The following is a 15,061-nucleotide window of genomic DNA, read 5'->3' on the forward strand; positions in this document are numbered from 1 at the left end:
TAGCAGGGCCTCATATTCGGCCTCATTGTTAGAGACCTGGAACTTGAACCGCAATGCATATTCGTACTTATCTCCCTTAGGAGATTGACAGATAATCCCTGCACCGCAGGCATTCGTAGTGGAGCTCCCGTCCACATACACTTTCCAAACCTGGTCAGTATTGTCCGGTGAAACCGGCCTTGTCATTTCAACAATAAAGTCGGCGAACGCTTGCCCCTTTATTGCCTTCCTTGGTTCGTAAGTGATTTCTAATCCTTTCATTTCAATCGCCCATTTAAGCATTCGTCCAGAAGACTCCAAGGTTGTAAGTGGCCGCTTGATCGGTTGGTCAGTATAGATCTCTATCGCATGAGCCAAAAAGTAGGGTTTAGCTTCTTGACGGCCATTTAAAGGGCAAGGACAAATTTTTCAACCATGGGGTACCGAACCTCTGCGTTCCTGAGAACATGGCTAATAAAATACACCGGGAGCTGAATGTCGTCTCTTTCAGCTAAGAGAACGGCACTGAGGGCATGATCAGAGACGGCTAAATACATGAAGAGCTTCTCTTTGGGCAAAGGGCTAACAAGCCTCGGCAAAGAGTGCAGATGAGTTTTTAGCTTTTGAAAGGCCGCCTCTGCATCGTCCCCCCATTCAAAGTTGGTCTTCTTTTTGATTGTCTGGAAGAAGTAGAGACACTTGTCGCCTGACCGACTGAGGAATCTCCCCAAGGCCGCCAGGCAACCTGTTAACTTTTGCACTTCGTTCACAGTACGGGGCGACTGCATGTCGATTACCGCCTGTATTTTCTCAGGGTTGGCCTCTATTCCCCTTTGGTCAATCAAAAATCCGAGAAACTTCCCAGACTCAACACCAAAGACACACTTTTTTGGGTTTAGCATGACCTTGTGCTGCCTGAGTATGGCGAATGTTTCTCGGAGATCAGCAAGATGATCCGCCTGTTGTTTGGATTTGACTATCATGTCATCAATGTACGCCTCTACATTCCTTCCGATTTGATTAATGAAGACCGTATTAATCATTCGTTGGAAATTAGCAGGCGCATTCTTCAAATCAAACGACATCATCGTGTAACAGAACAACCCCTGATTAGTGACGAATGCCGTCTTTTCTTGATCTTTTTTCCACAGGGGGATCTGATGGAAACCTGAGTAGGCGTCCATAAAACTCATTAGGGCATGTCCTGCTGTTGAATCGACCAGACTGTCCATCTTAGGCAGTGTATAGCTATCCTTTGGACATGCCTTGTTGAGGTCTGTGTAATCAACATACATGCGCCAAGTTCCATTCGGCTTTTTTACTAACACAACGTTAGCTACCCACTCAGGGAAATTGCACGGCCGAATGAACTTGGCGTCCAGTAGCTTTTTAACTTCGGCGGCTGCCGCCTGACTTCTTTCCTCGCCATGGTTTTTTTCTTTTGTCGAATGGGCTTCTTTTTAGGATTCACGGCGAGTTTGTGGACAGCGAGATCCGGGCTGATGCCTGGCATCTTTTCCACTTCAAAGGCAAAGATGTCTTTTAATTCTCTCAACAGCTGGTGCAGGCTCTCACCCAGCTTAGTAAATGCAACCGTCCCCACCTTAACCGTCCGCTTTGGCTGACTGTTGTCCAGAGGGATATCAATGTGTCCGCCAGCAGGTTGGGGACGAAGATCATCTGACCGTTCCCCGGTCAGTGATTGCTATTGTTTTTCTTTTTTGACCACCAACATCTGATCAGTCTTTCTTTTCTTTCCGGCTGGTGGGGCCGACTGTTCTTCTTCGACCTCGTCGAGGTCGATTGTTTGCTTTCCCCGGCCGGATGCTGCGGCCGCGGGCTTGACGTCCGAGAGGTAACACTCTCGAGCCGTCTTCTGGTCTCTATTGAGGGAACCGACTGTTCCATCATCCTTCTCATACTTGAGCAGCATGAGATAAGGGATGATGACGGGGCTTACATTCATTTAGAGTGGGTCGGCCAAAGATGAGGTTGTAAGCCATGAGCTCTTCAACCACTAGGAAACGGATGGTCATGTGCCGACCGTCTCCCCTGTTCCCCTGGTGGATGGGTAAGTCAATTCGTCCAACTGGGTGCACAAGTCCTCCCCCAAACCCAACAAGGGTGTGAGAGACCTTCATCATGCTATCCGGTTTTGTATTTGAGATTGGATAAGCATTTGAGGCTGATGAGGTCCGAGGAGCTTCCTGTGTCAATTAAAATTCGACCAACCAATTGGTGGCCACCTTGCATTCAATGACCACAGGGTCATCATGCGGCCGACGGACTTTGCCTCTGTCCTGCTCGGTGATGACAACTTTTGGGAAGGCGGATGTGCCTGTCGCCTCTCCTTCTTCAACAGAGTTGACCATCTTTCTCAGATGGTCTTTGGTGCCCCGAATGGTTGGGCCACCCCCGGCAAATCCGCCTGCTATTGTGTATACCGGATCTTCATCAGTTTCGGCACTCATAGCAGGCTGGGGAGTCTTTTTCTTGGACTGCCCCGGATTTACCTTTGAAGTCACTTTGGACTTCACATAGGACTTCAGCTGTCCCTTGTCGGCCAGACGGTCGAGCTCCTGCTTGAGACTGAAGTAGTCATTCGTGTCATGGCCGACATCCTCATGGAAATGACAATGCTTGTTTTTGTTCCGATTTTCAGCGGAACCTTTCATAGGGGTCGGCTTCTCAAGAGTCAGTCGATCCTTGATTTCCAAGAGGATGGAGCAGAAGTCCTTGTGGAACTCGTACCTTGGAACGTACGGTTTCCACTCTTTTTTCTTCTTCTGGGCCGGTTGATCAGAGTTATCAATGGCCCAGATTTGTTTTTTCTTTTTTCTCTCTTCTGGCTTAGGAGCCGGCTGAGCAGGCCGACTCTCCTTCTGTCGGTCAGACTTCTTAGGGTCTGACTGCTTATTGGAGGAGCAGAGTTCGGTCGCCTGTATATAGGCTTCCGCCTCTCGTAACGCTCCCTGCAGAGTGAAAATTTGTTTGCGGACGAGTTCATACTTAAAAGTAGACCCGTCCTTCAGACCCTTAAAGAAGTCTGTGAAGGCGACCTTATCAGACAAACCATGAATCTGGATTTGTACCAGATTGAACCGCCTGACATAGGAACGCAGGCCTTCTCTATCTCTCTGTTGTACATTGCCCAAATCAAGGCTTGTCTTTTTGGCAGGGATGTTCATAGAGAAGTTCGAAGCGAACAAGAACGCAAGCGTCTTGAAGCTGTTAATACAATCAGCCGGCAGATTGCCGAACCACTGTTGGGCTATGCCCTTCAGGGTGGCTGGAAAACAAGGACACCATGCGACATCATTTAACCCTTGTAAATACATGAGGTGGGTGTATGCTAGCAGGTGGTCTTCTGGGTTGGAGGTCCCATCATAGGTTCCAACCAGAACATTTTTTACCTTGGCCGGCTGTTCGGCTTCGGTTATTTCCCTGGAGAAGGCAGAGGATTGATCTCCAAGGTGTTGCAGCCTGAGCTGCCAGTCCATCGGCTGATAGCCGTATGCCGCCTGGCCTCCAAAGAGGGCAGGCTGTATGTAAGGTAAAGTTGGCGACTGGTACAATGGCGGAGCCATGTACTGGGCCGACTGGATCACATGAGGGCCAGATTGAACCCGTGGGCTGCTTGCTGGGGTCTCATGTACAGACTGGGAATACCTCACAAAGGTATTCCGAAAGCTATCATGGTAGGTTGACGTTGAAGCCGAATCTGATAGCTGGGTTTTCTTCTGCTCAATGTAATGTCGAACATCAGAGAATGTTTTCTTGCTACCATCCGGTTGTATGTGCCGGATGGCTTTTCTTGTGCTCGTTTCTGGGAAACGGAGCCTAGTGAGGTCAAATTGGGGCCGAGCCTTCTCCGTAGGGGCAGGATGAGGAGTCGGCTGGCGGTTCCTGACCGACTTCTGTTTGCCAGCTTGGGCTGGCTTCTTGGCCGATTGCTCCTTTCTAGGAGTAGGCGACTTCTTGGAGGCGGGTTGTTTGATTTCACCCCTGAGACTGCTCAGGAGTTTCATGAGTTCATCTCGAGTGACGGGAATCGATCCTGCCGCCTGGGAAGGATCACACGTCTGCACCGAGGGCTTCTTTGGTTAACCAGCAATTTTGCTTGGCCCCGCCTAATCAGTGTGACGCTCCCGCTTTTCCCTGCTGCGGATGCGGATGCGTCTTGAGATGAGGGACCCGTTAGGATCCACATAGGTTTCGACGTCAGCGTCATCCCCTGAGTCATGGTCCGTCTTGACCACTATGTCTCCTGGAGGCCGATTGGTCTCAGGATTCGGTACAGGGACTTGTGAAGCCATCTTAGAGGTACTCTCCCCACAGACGACGCCAAATGTTTCGGGGGTTTTTGTCCCTTGGGAGAGTTACAACACTAAGACTGGATTAAGCACAGGGCGCCTGTACCTGCAAAGTAAACGGACCGCCGAATGGTCGGTGGTCCGCCTCCGAAGATTAAGTTAGTAAGTATTCGGAGTAAATCGTGCGGAAATAAAGTTATTTGCTCGGATTCCAAGCTCAGGTAAGGTGCTGTCTGTTTCTTGAAAACGACAGCTTTGTAATAAATGTGAAAGTGACGTGTTGTCTCGTAATCAGTGTCTGTGTATTCTTCTGTCATAAATGAGAGAATTGTCCCTATTTATAGGGTCTCATGGAAAAGTGTGCCCTCCCTAGGATCTGGTGACCTAGGGATTAGGTCACGCTGCAAAACGGCGCTTCAAGGTTTGGGCCCTTGAAGGCCGCCATTCCAGAAGCAATATCTGGGTGACATGTGTCACTGATCCCAGGAGGTTTTTGGGCGCCTCTTAGGGTGACGCGTGTCGCCCTCCTAATGGTCCATTCTGGATCATCAATCATCCCAGAACGGAGGGATGGCTGCCTACCACGTGTTACCATCTTAAAGGTCCAAGTGGCACCTCTACCTATGACACGTGGCGGCTTTCGATTGGGCCACTTGGCCGGGTATAAAAATACCCAAATCACAAAACATATTTGCTAAATTTTGTTAATTTTTTTATAATTTAGGCCAAAAAAATTATACCAATTCTAAGAGTAATATTATTACTCTGAAGTTGAGAGTAGTAATATTACTCTTATAATTGGTACTCCGTATCATTTATCAACCCTAAAATATAAAATATCACAACTCTTTTGTAATTGCACTCACTTTGTATCGAAAATACCTCCGTCGTGTTTTAAGTAACAAGTGTTACAGGTGCGTTATATTCACCTGATTTTTACTTATCTGAACTTATTTGAACTTACTAGCCCTTATTAAAATTTATTTTAGTTATAAATAAAAATGGGTAGCCCTGATTAACCCTTATTACAGCTTATTTGAACTTTTTTTCCTGAATTTATCTTATCTGAACTTATTAACCCTTATCTGAATTTATTAACCTTGAAATAAGTGAAAATAAGGTAAACTGAATAGGGCCTTAAGTGTTACATTATCGATTTTAGCAAAAATCTAGATAAAATATTATATCTTTGTCCTTTTATGATCCTATCCAAACCTACTATTTATATTTTATTATACCTTTCCTCTTACATTCATTGCCTTTTAATAAATAATTAATCTCACTATTTTTTTTTATAATTTTTATAATACTCCGATTACCCCACTCGCCTCTTATTTAATTTAATTTAATTGCATGTAAATATGTGACAGTCAAAGTGTAACAATTATTAAAACATGTAGAAAGTACTCTCAAATTACATTAGTTTGACTGACACAAGCGTCAAGTTAATCATTAATAATTTTTAAATTTATACTCTATAATTAATTTGGAGTATGTTCCTAACTAGTTTTGTTCTCAGACAATAATTTTAAGATAAAATTTTTGACTAAAATGTTAAATCATATCACATAAGAGTAATGACATATAAATCTTTTGATAATGTAGGATATTTAGACTACAATATCATTGGTTTATACAATGTTTACTTTTAGAATAATGATTTATTAGAGATTTTTGTTAAACAAATATATTTGAATCAAATACTCCCTCCGTCTCTTATTGATAGTCTTTGATGGACAATTTTCACGGGAATTAATAAACATAAATAAGAAGTGGCAAAAGTACACTGAGATAAATTTACATTGGGTATGCAAAAATGTAGAGAGAGAAAGTAATAAAAGTATTTCGAAAAACGAAATGTACATGGGAAAGTACATGGAGGGAATTTTGGTAAAAATTAATAATAATGACACTTGAAAAAAAGCAAATGAGACTATCATTTTGAGACTTAAAATTGGTCATAAGGGACGGAAAAAGTAGATTTTAAATGGTATAATATATGTAATTATTTTTGGACATTGCAAAATTTTGGCTCATATATATATGGTTAGGAACATGTATCATTATTTTATTATGTATAGGATTTTAAACCTACATGTATTAGTTTCTTATTATGTTTAATTAGAATTTATAAGTCATTCGGGTTTTTTTTTTTTTTTTTTTTTTTTTTTTTTTTTTTTTTTGTGTGTGTGTGTGTGTTTAGAGAGCCACAAGGGCGGGTGATGAGAATCGATCCTAGGATCACTTGGGACTGGGAGGGGAGCTCTAACCACTTGAGCTATCCCTCACTCTCATAAGTCATTGAGATTGAGGTATATCTCAAGTGGTTAGAGCTCCTTTCCCATTTCCAGGAGATCTTGGGATCGGTTACCCGCCCTTATGACTCTCTAAAAATATGTACGTAGTTAAAATTACATATAGATTTTGGTTAAAGAATTTCTTAAAAAGAATTATTTGATGCAAAAATTATACAATTTTATAACATCTATATTAAAATAAAATTATAAAGGAAAATTGGCTTTAACCAATCTCAACTATTAGCGGTGTATGCAAAATAAAACAACCTTATTAGCTTTGCTATTAATATTACCACCTTTTGTACTATTTGTGCAATTGTATGTCAGCCCACAAGAGAAGGTATCTCAAGATATATTTTTTTTTCATATTCATTATTATATTATATTAGGTTAAATCCCGTGCCATGCACGGTGATAATTAAACTTTACAACAAAATTTATAAAGAATGGTGTTAATTCAACAAATTTATCCAAAAAAAAATATTTGTAGCAAAATAATAGTCTCTAATCAAAGATATTGATGTTTAAAGTTGTGTCTCAACAAATGTGCAAATCCAACCATAACTTATAAAAAAACGGAGGAGTATAATATAATAAAATGATTTTGTTAAGTTGTTCTTATACACGTTATGAATATTTGTAAGATTTATACAAATTATCCTACCAAAATTATTATTCCTATTTTTAATTAAAGTAAATTTTAAGTCGGAGGAAAAAAAATTATAATAATATTATGATAATCTTGGATGATGATATATGTCAATACCTTAATTTTAAACTATGTTAGTATATTTGTAACTAAAAGATTTATATAGTATATAAAATATATGTTGAAAAAAAAAAATTGAGTATGATTGGATTAAATGTGTTGTCAAAATTGAAAGAAGTATTATGGTAGGTTATAAAATGGAAGTCATTAAAATTTGGCAAAAAAAAAAAAAAAAAAAAGGAAAGAAAAAAAGGCGGGAAAATTTTTTATAACATCGTTACAAGTGTCACTTTAGGTTCGCTTTTAGTATAGATTAATTGATTTATCCTTTTTTTTTTAGTATTACTTTTTTTTTTCTTAAAACATACATATTATGTTAATAATTAGAAAAAATTGTAAAATAAAACCACCTTTTATAACACTTTTTTTTTTTGTGAAAAAATACCTCATAAAATTTTCTTGTGAAAGCACACCTAAAATCACTTTTTTTTTCCCCCTGTGAAGTAACACCTTAACCTGGTTTCCGGTGTTTGACGTGGTTTTCCAGTGTTGGATTTGCACGTGTCGGTCACGTGATCTCATAAAATCACCTTCCTTTATTTTTTTTTTTCTCTTTTCCCTCACCAACACCACCTCACCGCCACCACCACGCCCTCACTGCCACCCCCACCAGTATCACCTCACTGCCACCACCAATTCACTACCAACCTCACCAACACCATGTCGCCGATGAACAACTAACGTTGCCTTGATTCTTCCCACCGCAGCCCCTCACCTCTAGTCCACCACTAGATTCCAGATTTTCCTGCTTAGATAGAGGCCATGTCAACTACATCTCATCCAATAAATCTACTCCCATGAAAACTCCACCCTCGTTCATTCATCCCTATCCACCAAAGAACCCCACCAGCATCACCACCTTCCTCCATTGAAGTCCAATAGAACAAGCACAAAAAAAGAAAAAAAAATGAAGAAAAACTAAACAAAAAAACCACCGAATCAAATACCACATTGGTGGGCATCCTAAACACATTAGCCTCTCGAAATTACTCCTTATTCTATTATTGGTGGGCATAAAAAGTAACCATGAGTTTCGATTACGTTACAAACCCTAATGTATGAAAATTCGAAAACCCAACATACTTAATTAGAAATTTTAGTTATTACAACAACTTATCTCACTCGAAATTAGGTTAATTTCAGCAATTCAAGCTTAAAAATGGAGTTCCCTGCTTCTGTGGAGAGTAATTGAGGCTTGGTTTGAAGAAGAGATGAGACAGAAAGTTGTATTGGAGAGAGGGGGTTCAATTAGAGGAAAAAAAGAGGGAAAAATTAAGAAAGGGGAGATCCGTCGGAACATGTGTGTCTCGCGTGTTGGTCAATGCCTGAAAACCAAATTAAACACCGCAAACCAGGGAAGGTGATGTTACTCTGCAAAGAAAAGAAAAAAAAGGGTTTATTGTGTGTTTTCATAAGAAAATTTTTATATGGTGTTTTTTTTTTTAAAAAAAAAGGTTTCTAATATTAATTAATTATCGATCTCCATCTTAGTCATATTCCATACTTGTATATATTCACAAGGCTAGTATGTATTTATTTAATACTCCTGTAAGTATAATGGTTCCCTACTCGGCTACTCTCATTGGTACTATTTGTTGTTTGCAGAATTAGTCATAGGAGTGAGCTGGACTTATACAATAATGTCTTCAAAAAATTTACATGATTTACATCAACCAGCGTCAACTCAATATAAAATATTTTTTTAATTTTATTTATTTTATTTATTTTTATTTTTATTTAAGGTAAGATGAAGGACCCTTACATTATAAAGAATTTCTAAATTGCTAAAAAAAAAAAAGGAATCTCTATCTTGTAGGATTAAAATTGTATGATTTAAAAAAAAATCATATATACATATACTCCCTATGGAAGTATATTTAATTAATAGGATAATTTAAATTCAAATTGTATGATTGATTATATAAAAAAAAAAAAAAAAAAAAAAAAATATATACATATTGCATGGTTGGACTTCAGAGAATGTTTTCCTGGTTTAGCATTCACAAAATAATTAATTAGTGGAGATTTAATTGTACTCCGAAGCATATACAAGTAGTCATTAATAATTAATAATTAAAATAAACTAGCAATGAATCTCATAATATATAAGTTGTTACTTGTGAAGTTGTTAGACCATATTTCTCATGTTAGTTTAAGAATCAAGATGGTAGGACAAGTGGCAATGATCATTGACTATAATTAAAAAATGAGGTCAACTAATAACTTATATATTTTCAATGGCAATTTGACGAGCAAGATTAATACTCCTTTATATATATATAAGCTTTGAAAATCCATAGTACTTTGCTCATAATCTTCGATCTAATTCTTCTCTTCCTTGGTACGACGATTTTACGAAGTATTCTTCTCTTCCTTGGTACGAAGTACATTTAAATTTTTATCAGTCTACAATCTTATTCTCATGAATATATATATATATATATATTTTTATAAATAAAAAAGTAATACTCTGTTGTTGCTATTATTTATAAATTATATAGAGAAAACATTCTTTATTATATATTTACTCTGGCTGTATTCTTGTTGTTGTTTGTTCCCTTATTTGGGTAGAATATTAACTAAATTATCCCTTAACCTCGTTGGGCAGGAATTGGTGGTGTGGATGAAGAGTGAAACTTAAAGCTAAAGATCGAAAGGATGTCAAAGCCCTCCCAAAATGATGTTTTTGAGTTCTGTGGCCCTCTCTACCTCAACAACGTAAATTGGTAATTATTTCATATATTTAACTGTTCTTTGGTCAGTGTGACCAAAGAACAGTTAAATATAGGTTGTTAATATTTTATTTTTTATTTATTTTTATTTATTTTTTTGTTTTTTTATTCTTCTATAACAAAAAAGAGAGTTTAAAAATTAAGGGAGAGGAAGATGTGAACATTGATTATATTACGAAAAAAATATTATTGTAGCTCCTGTCTCTTTTCATTTATACCCTAGTAACCCTATAAGCTAAGAAACACATGCAACGGGGATGTGTGCAATATTAAAATTTCATCATGCTAATTTCTCTCTATTTCTTTTTTTGGAATGTTATCCTCTTAAAAAATCAGCGAGTTTAAAAATGATTGATAAAAAAACAAAAAAAAAAAATTGTTATTAAACAAATTTGTGTTATTAAAAAAAATATACTGATAAAGTCACGGAGGCAATATAATATGATGTGACTTCTTTCAAAGAATAAAAAATTTTAAAAAGAATGATAGTTATTTTTATTTTTATTTTTTTTAGAAAAAATAAGGATAATAGTGTTTTATTCCCTTAAAAAAGATGTACTCGTAGTTTTTTTTTTAAAAAAAAATTAAAAATAAAATGAGAGGGATATTTTGGGAAAGTAATATTTATCACCCAAAACCCCTTCTCATTTTATATACTTCCTCCGTATTTTTTAATACTTGCAACACTATCTAAGATGAAGGGCCTGTTCATATTTACTGAACTAAGCTGAACTGAACTGAGCTGAACTGATTGGAGCTGAACTGAACTGATTGGAACTGAACTGAACTGAACTAAGCTGAAATGAATATTTTATGAGAGAGGGAAATTAAGAGCTAAACTGAACTGAACTGAACTGATTGGAGATGAACTGAACTGAACTGAACTGAAAATAAGTAAATATGAACAGGCCCGAAATGTCATAATAGTTGCAACACACTAAAAAAGAAAGGTTTTTATGGTGAAAATTGTACTATTACCTTTAATTTAAAGCTCATGGCCCACTTGATTATACTCTGAACAACCTCTTAACCCACTATTTTATTTGTATTATTTCACGTAAGGTCCACTTTTCTTAATTACCGTGATAAAATGTGTGTTGCAATTATAAAGTAACGGAAAAAGTATTAGTATAGATATATAAAAAATAAAAATAAAAAATAAAATAAAATCACACTTTTTCATGTGCAAACATGAAGAATAGTCAATCTTAGTCTAATTTAAAACTACGATCCGTTATAAATCTTTGGGGTAATAATCCATTTTATGTATTGTTTAAATAATACTCCTTTGGATATCAGTCTCATTTTACTGGTTTAATTTGACCAAATAATTCAGCATACAAAATGGATTATAAAATACTTAGTAAGGAGTAACAAATTTTATTGATTCAAATCAACAATAGTACTCCCTCCGTTTTTAAATACCTGCTCCACTTTCTATTTGCAGCCGTTTTTAAATACTTGCTCCATTTCTTTATTTGGAAAGTTTTTACAATATTTAACTTATTTCTCTCACCTAATGAACCCAATGTATATTCTCTCTCTTCTAATTCTCTCCACTATTTTTGCTTTTTATAATTTTTTTATTCTTTCACCAACCCCACCACCTCCATATTTTATTACTTTTTTCAATTTCTCCTAAAACTCTACTCATGGAGAAATGAAGCAAGTAATTAAAAACGGAGGGAGTAATATATATGGAGAGGGAATGATTATAGTTATTACTAGATTAGATCACATGATTTAATCAAATGAAATTTTCGAAATTTTTTATTTTTTTTATACAAAATCTATAAATATAAATAAAGTAACAACCGCTGACATTATCCCCTATTTAAATTGTACGTACAAATGTCAAGTTGTGGTAAAAAAAATTCCCTCCTAATAGATCAATTGCTGACATCATATTCTTATTTCTAACTTATTTTTTTAACCTTCTTAAATTTTTCCTAAAATTATTAAATTATATATTCGGAATTTATTTTTTTTAAAACAATTATTATATTATGTTATTTCTATTTTTTTTTTTTACATTATTATGGATTTATAAAAAAACTATTTGGCTTCCAAATATAATTACTCCCAGTTTAAGAGTACTCTTTATTGTATAATTTGGTTAAATTTTTACTATCTTCAAAATTATTTAAATCTATACCATTTCAATTAATGATTATGTTTCGATTTTTTTTTTCTCATATGAGGTAGATTTATAAAATATATTTATTTCAAAGAAATTTTTTATGTCGTGCATCACACGGGGCTAATTTAGTTTATAACTATATATCACCGTGCATGGTACGATGTATAAATCTATACAGTATCTCCATTAAATATAAATATCAACCCCAATTCATACAAACTAATATAAACACTTATTGTAGGGGAATACCAGAACATAGAAGATCAGTTGCAGCTAGTTTGGTTCAAGGAGTATATGTTGCGGAATTTGATCGCCAACAATCTCGAGAAGGGTACGATGTTTTAGCACCAATATGGTGGGAGTTTTTTCATTTCAAATGCATCCAAACCCTTGTAGATAAAACTGATTCCTCCATTTTTGGGGCCATATTTGAGTACAAACATGCAATCCCAAATCGCGTAAACTCAACCCAAGATATACCCCCAAGATTTGTGATTGCTTTACGGGGAACAATCATCAAGCCGAAAACCGGGTTACAAGATTGTTATTTGGATGCAAAGATCATCCTACACGAGTTAAAATGTAGCTCCCGGTACGAAATTGCGTTACACGTAGTAGAGGACTTACTAAGCGTAACGGACCCTAAAGATGTTTGGTTAACCGGGCATTCTTTAGGCGCGGCTATGACATTACAAGCAGGAAAAGACATGGCTAATAGAGGATGTTACGTCGAAACTTATTTATTTAATCCTCCTTACGCCTCCGCTCCAATTGAGATGCTTCATAGTCGAAAATTGAAGAATGGTGCACGTATAACACATAGTGTTGTAACAGCCGGTCTTTCGTATGCACTAAAGAGAACAAAAAATAATACTAATACGACACATGAAGAATGTGATCCGTTTAGTACTACACTTCGGTCTTGGATCCCGTACTTGTTTGTGAACCCACACGACGCGATTTGTTGCGAATATATAGGCTACTTTGAGCATCGAGAGAAGATGGAACGATGGGGCGCGGGTGGGATCGAAAAGATTGCAACAAAAAATTCAGTTGTGAATTTGTTGAAGAATGCATTAGGGAAAGATGGTGACGCTTTACATCTAATTCCTTCAGGTTTTGTTACTATAAATATGAAGAATATGATTGTTAAGGAAAAAGGTCTATCATTAGCTCATGGCCTTTGTCAATGGTGGGAACAACATTCTTGTTGGCAGTCTAAGCTTTACCAATATAATTAGTATAACATTTTCCTAAGGATCCACGATTATATATAGTGATAGAGAATATCCATAGAATATTCTCATCCTAGGTTTAGGATATATTTTGTATAAGATTATCTTTGATATCTGTACATATCTTATAGTTACCTAATATGATTAGGTTTCTCATTGTAACCCTATAAATATTGATCAATGGAAATCACTCTAATGAAGGAGTTGATATTATCTGGCATGGTATCACAGCTTAGGTTAGATCTTGGGATCATATACAAAAATTCTCACCCTGCCGGTGGGTTAGAAAATTAAACCCACCGGCGGGATATACAAAGTTTTTTATGCTTCCGCAAACACACATATAGATTTTTTTTCTTTTCTCAAAGTTTTTTTTTAGAATCTTTATGTAACCTTGCGCCTCTTACGTAGCAATCGCGAAAGCCTCCTCCATCGTTGTTGTTGGCAATCGCATACACTACCGCCTCCCACTACTGGCAGTAACCACATCTGCCAACCTACTCCATGTGCCACACTCTATTTCCACCTCCCCATGACCAACAATGATTCTTACATTGCCTTATTGGTTTTTTTTTTACACATAATCACATAGATTTTGTTTTGGTGGTGGTATATCACAATAAGGTCAACTTTTGCACATCTCTTTTGCTATCAAGTTAGCTCCTTTTATTGTTGCAGCACTTGGAATCTTTGTGGAGTATTAATTCTTGCTACCTGGTTTCTCTTTTGAGAATTGATTAATTTCAAGCGGTGGGATTTAATCTTTTCTTGCGCAATTTTATTTGTTTTTCTTCAACTGTGATTTCACGTAGTAGTGTAGTGTCTTCTCTCCGATGATGGTTTGATCCCTTAACTTATTCTTCTCTGGATCTGCAACTTGGCCCAAGTATATGCGTGACTCTTCTCCTTCGGCCTAAAAGCGCATATCTCTACTATACGTAGGTCGTGGTTGTTGCTTCTCATCGTCATCACTAGCACACGTCTACTACTTCTCTTTTGATCATGGGTTACTATACTATTCTTACCGTTCGATGCGTGATTCAGATCCAGTCTGAGCATCCGATTTTCTCCCGCTCTGACTGCGGGGGTGTGATAGAGAATATCCATAGAATATTCTCATCCTAGGTTTAGGATATATTTTGTATAAGATTATCTTTGATATCTGTACATATCTTATAGTTACCTAATATGATTAGGTTTCTCATTGTAACCCTATAAATATTGATCAATGGAAATCACTCTAATGAAGGAGTTTATATTATCTGACATATAGGTACACGCATGTAATATCTCTAAATTTTTTCCGAGCTTAGTTTATATATTTTGACTTTGACATTGTTTATGTACTACGATTTGATTTTCTTAAACTTGTGTACATGTTTTCATCAAATTTATTTACTACTCTAGTTAATTCTTTTGTCAAAATTTGTCAAATTATTCATCAAACATGATATTTCTCAAATGCTACAAATCATGAGTATCTCGATTTTCCAATGAAAAACAGTAATCATTTTTCAATCAAGAACAGAGAAAAACGATTGATTGATTTCATTTAATTTGTTCACTTTGTATAATGATATATATGCACCGATTATG

The 15,061-nt window shown here is 36.6% G+C and overlaps 1 protein-coding gene across 1 annotated transcript; it reads left to right on the forward strand.

Moving 5' to 3' along the window:
* Positions 1-9,902: 9,902 nt before the first annotated feature.
* On the forward strand, positions 9,903-13,471 carry LOC145559882 (GDSL esterase/lipase At4g10955-like). Its single transcript, XM_081621159.1, has 2 exons — positions 9,903-10,084; positions 12,472-13,471. Exons 1-2 carry the CDS (start codon positions 10,017-10,019, stop codon positions 13,469-13,471), a joined length of 1,068 nt encoding a protein of 355 aa, XP_081477285.1. The 5' UTR covers positions 9,903-10,016.
* Positions 13,472-15,061: the final 1,590 nt, after the last annotated feature.

Source organism: Chenopodium album, chromosome 9 (assembly GCF_948465745.1).
Source record: "Chenopodium album chromosome 9, dcCheAlbu1.1, whole genome shotgun sequence".
Classification (NCBI taxonomy): Eukaryota; Viridiplantae; Streptophyta; class Magnoliopsida; order Caryophyllales; family Amaranthaceae; genus Chenopodium; species Chenopodium album.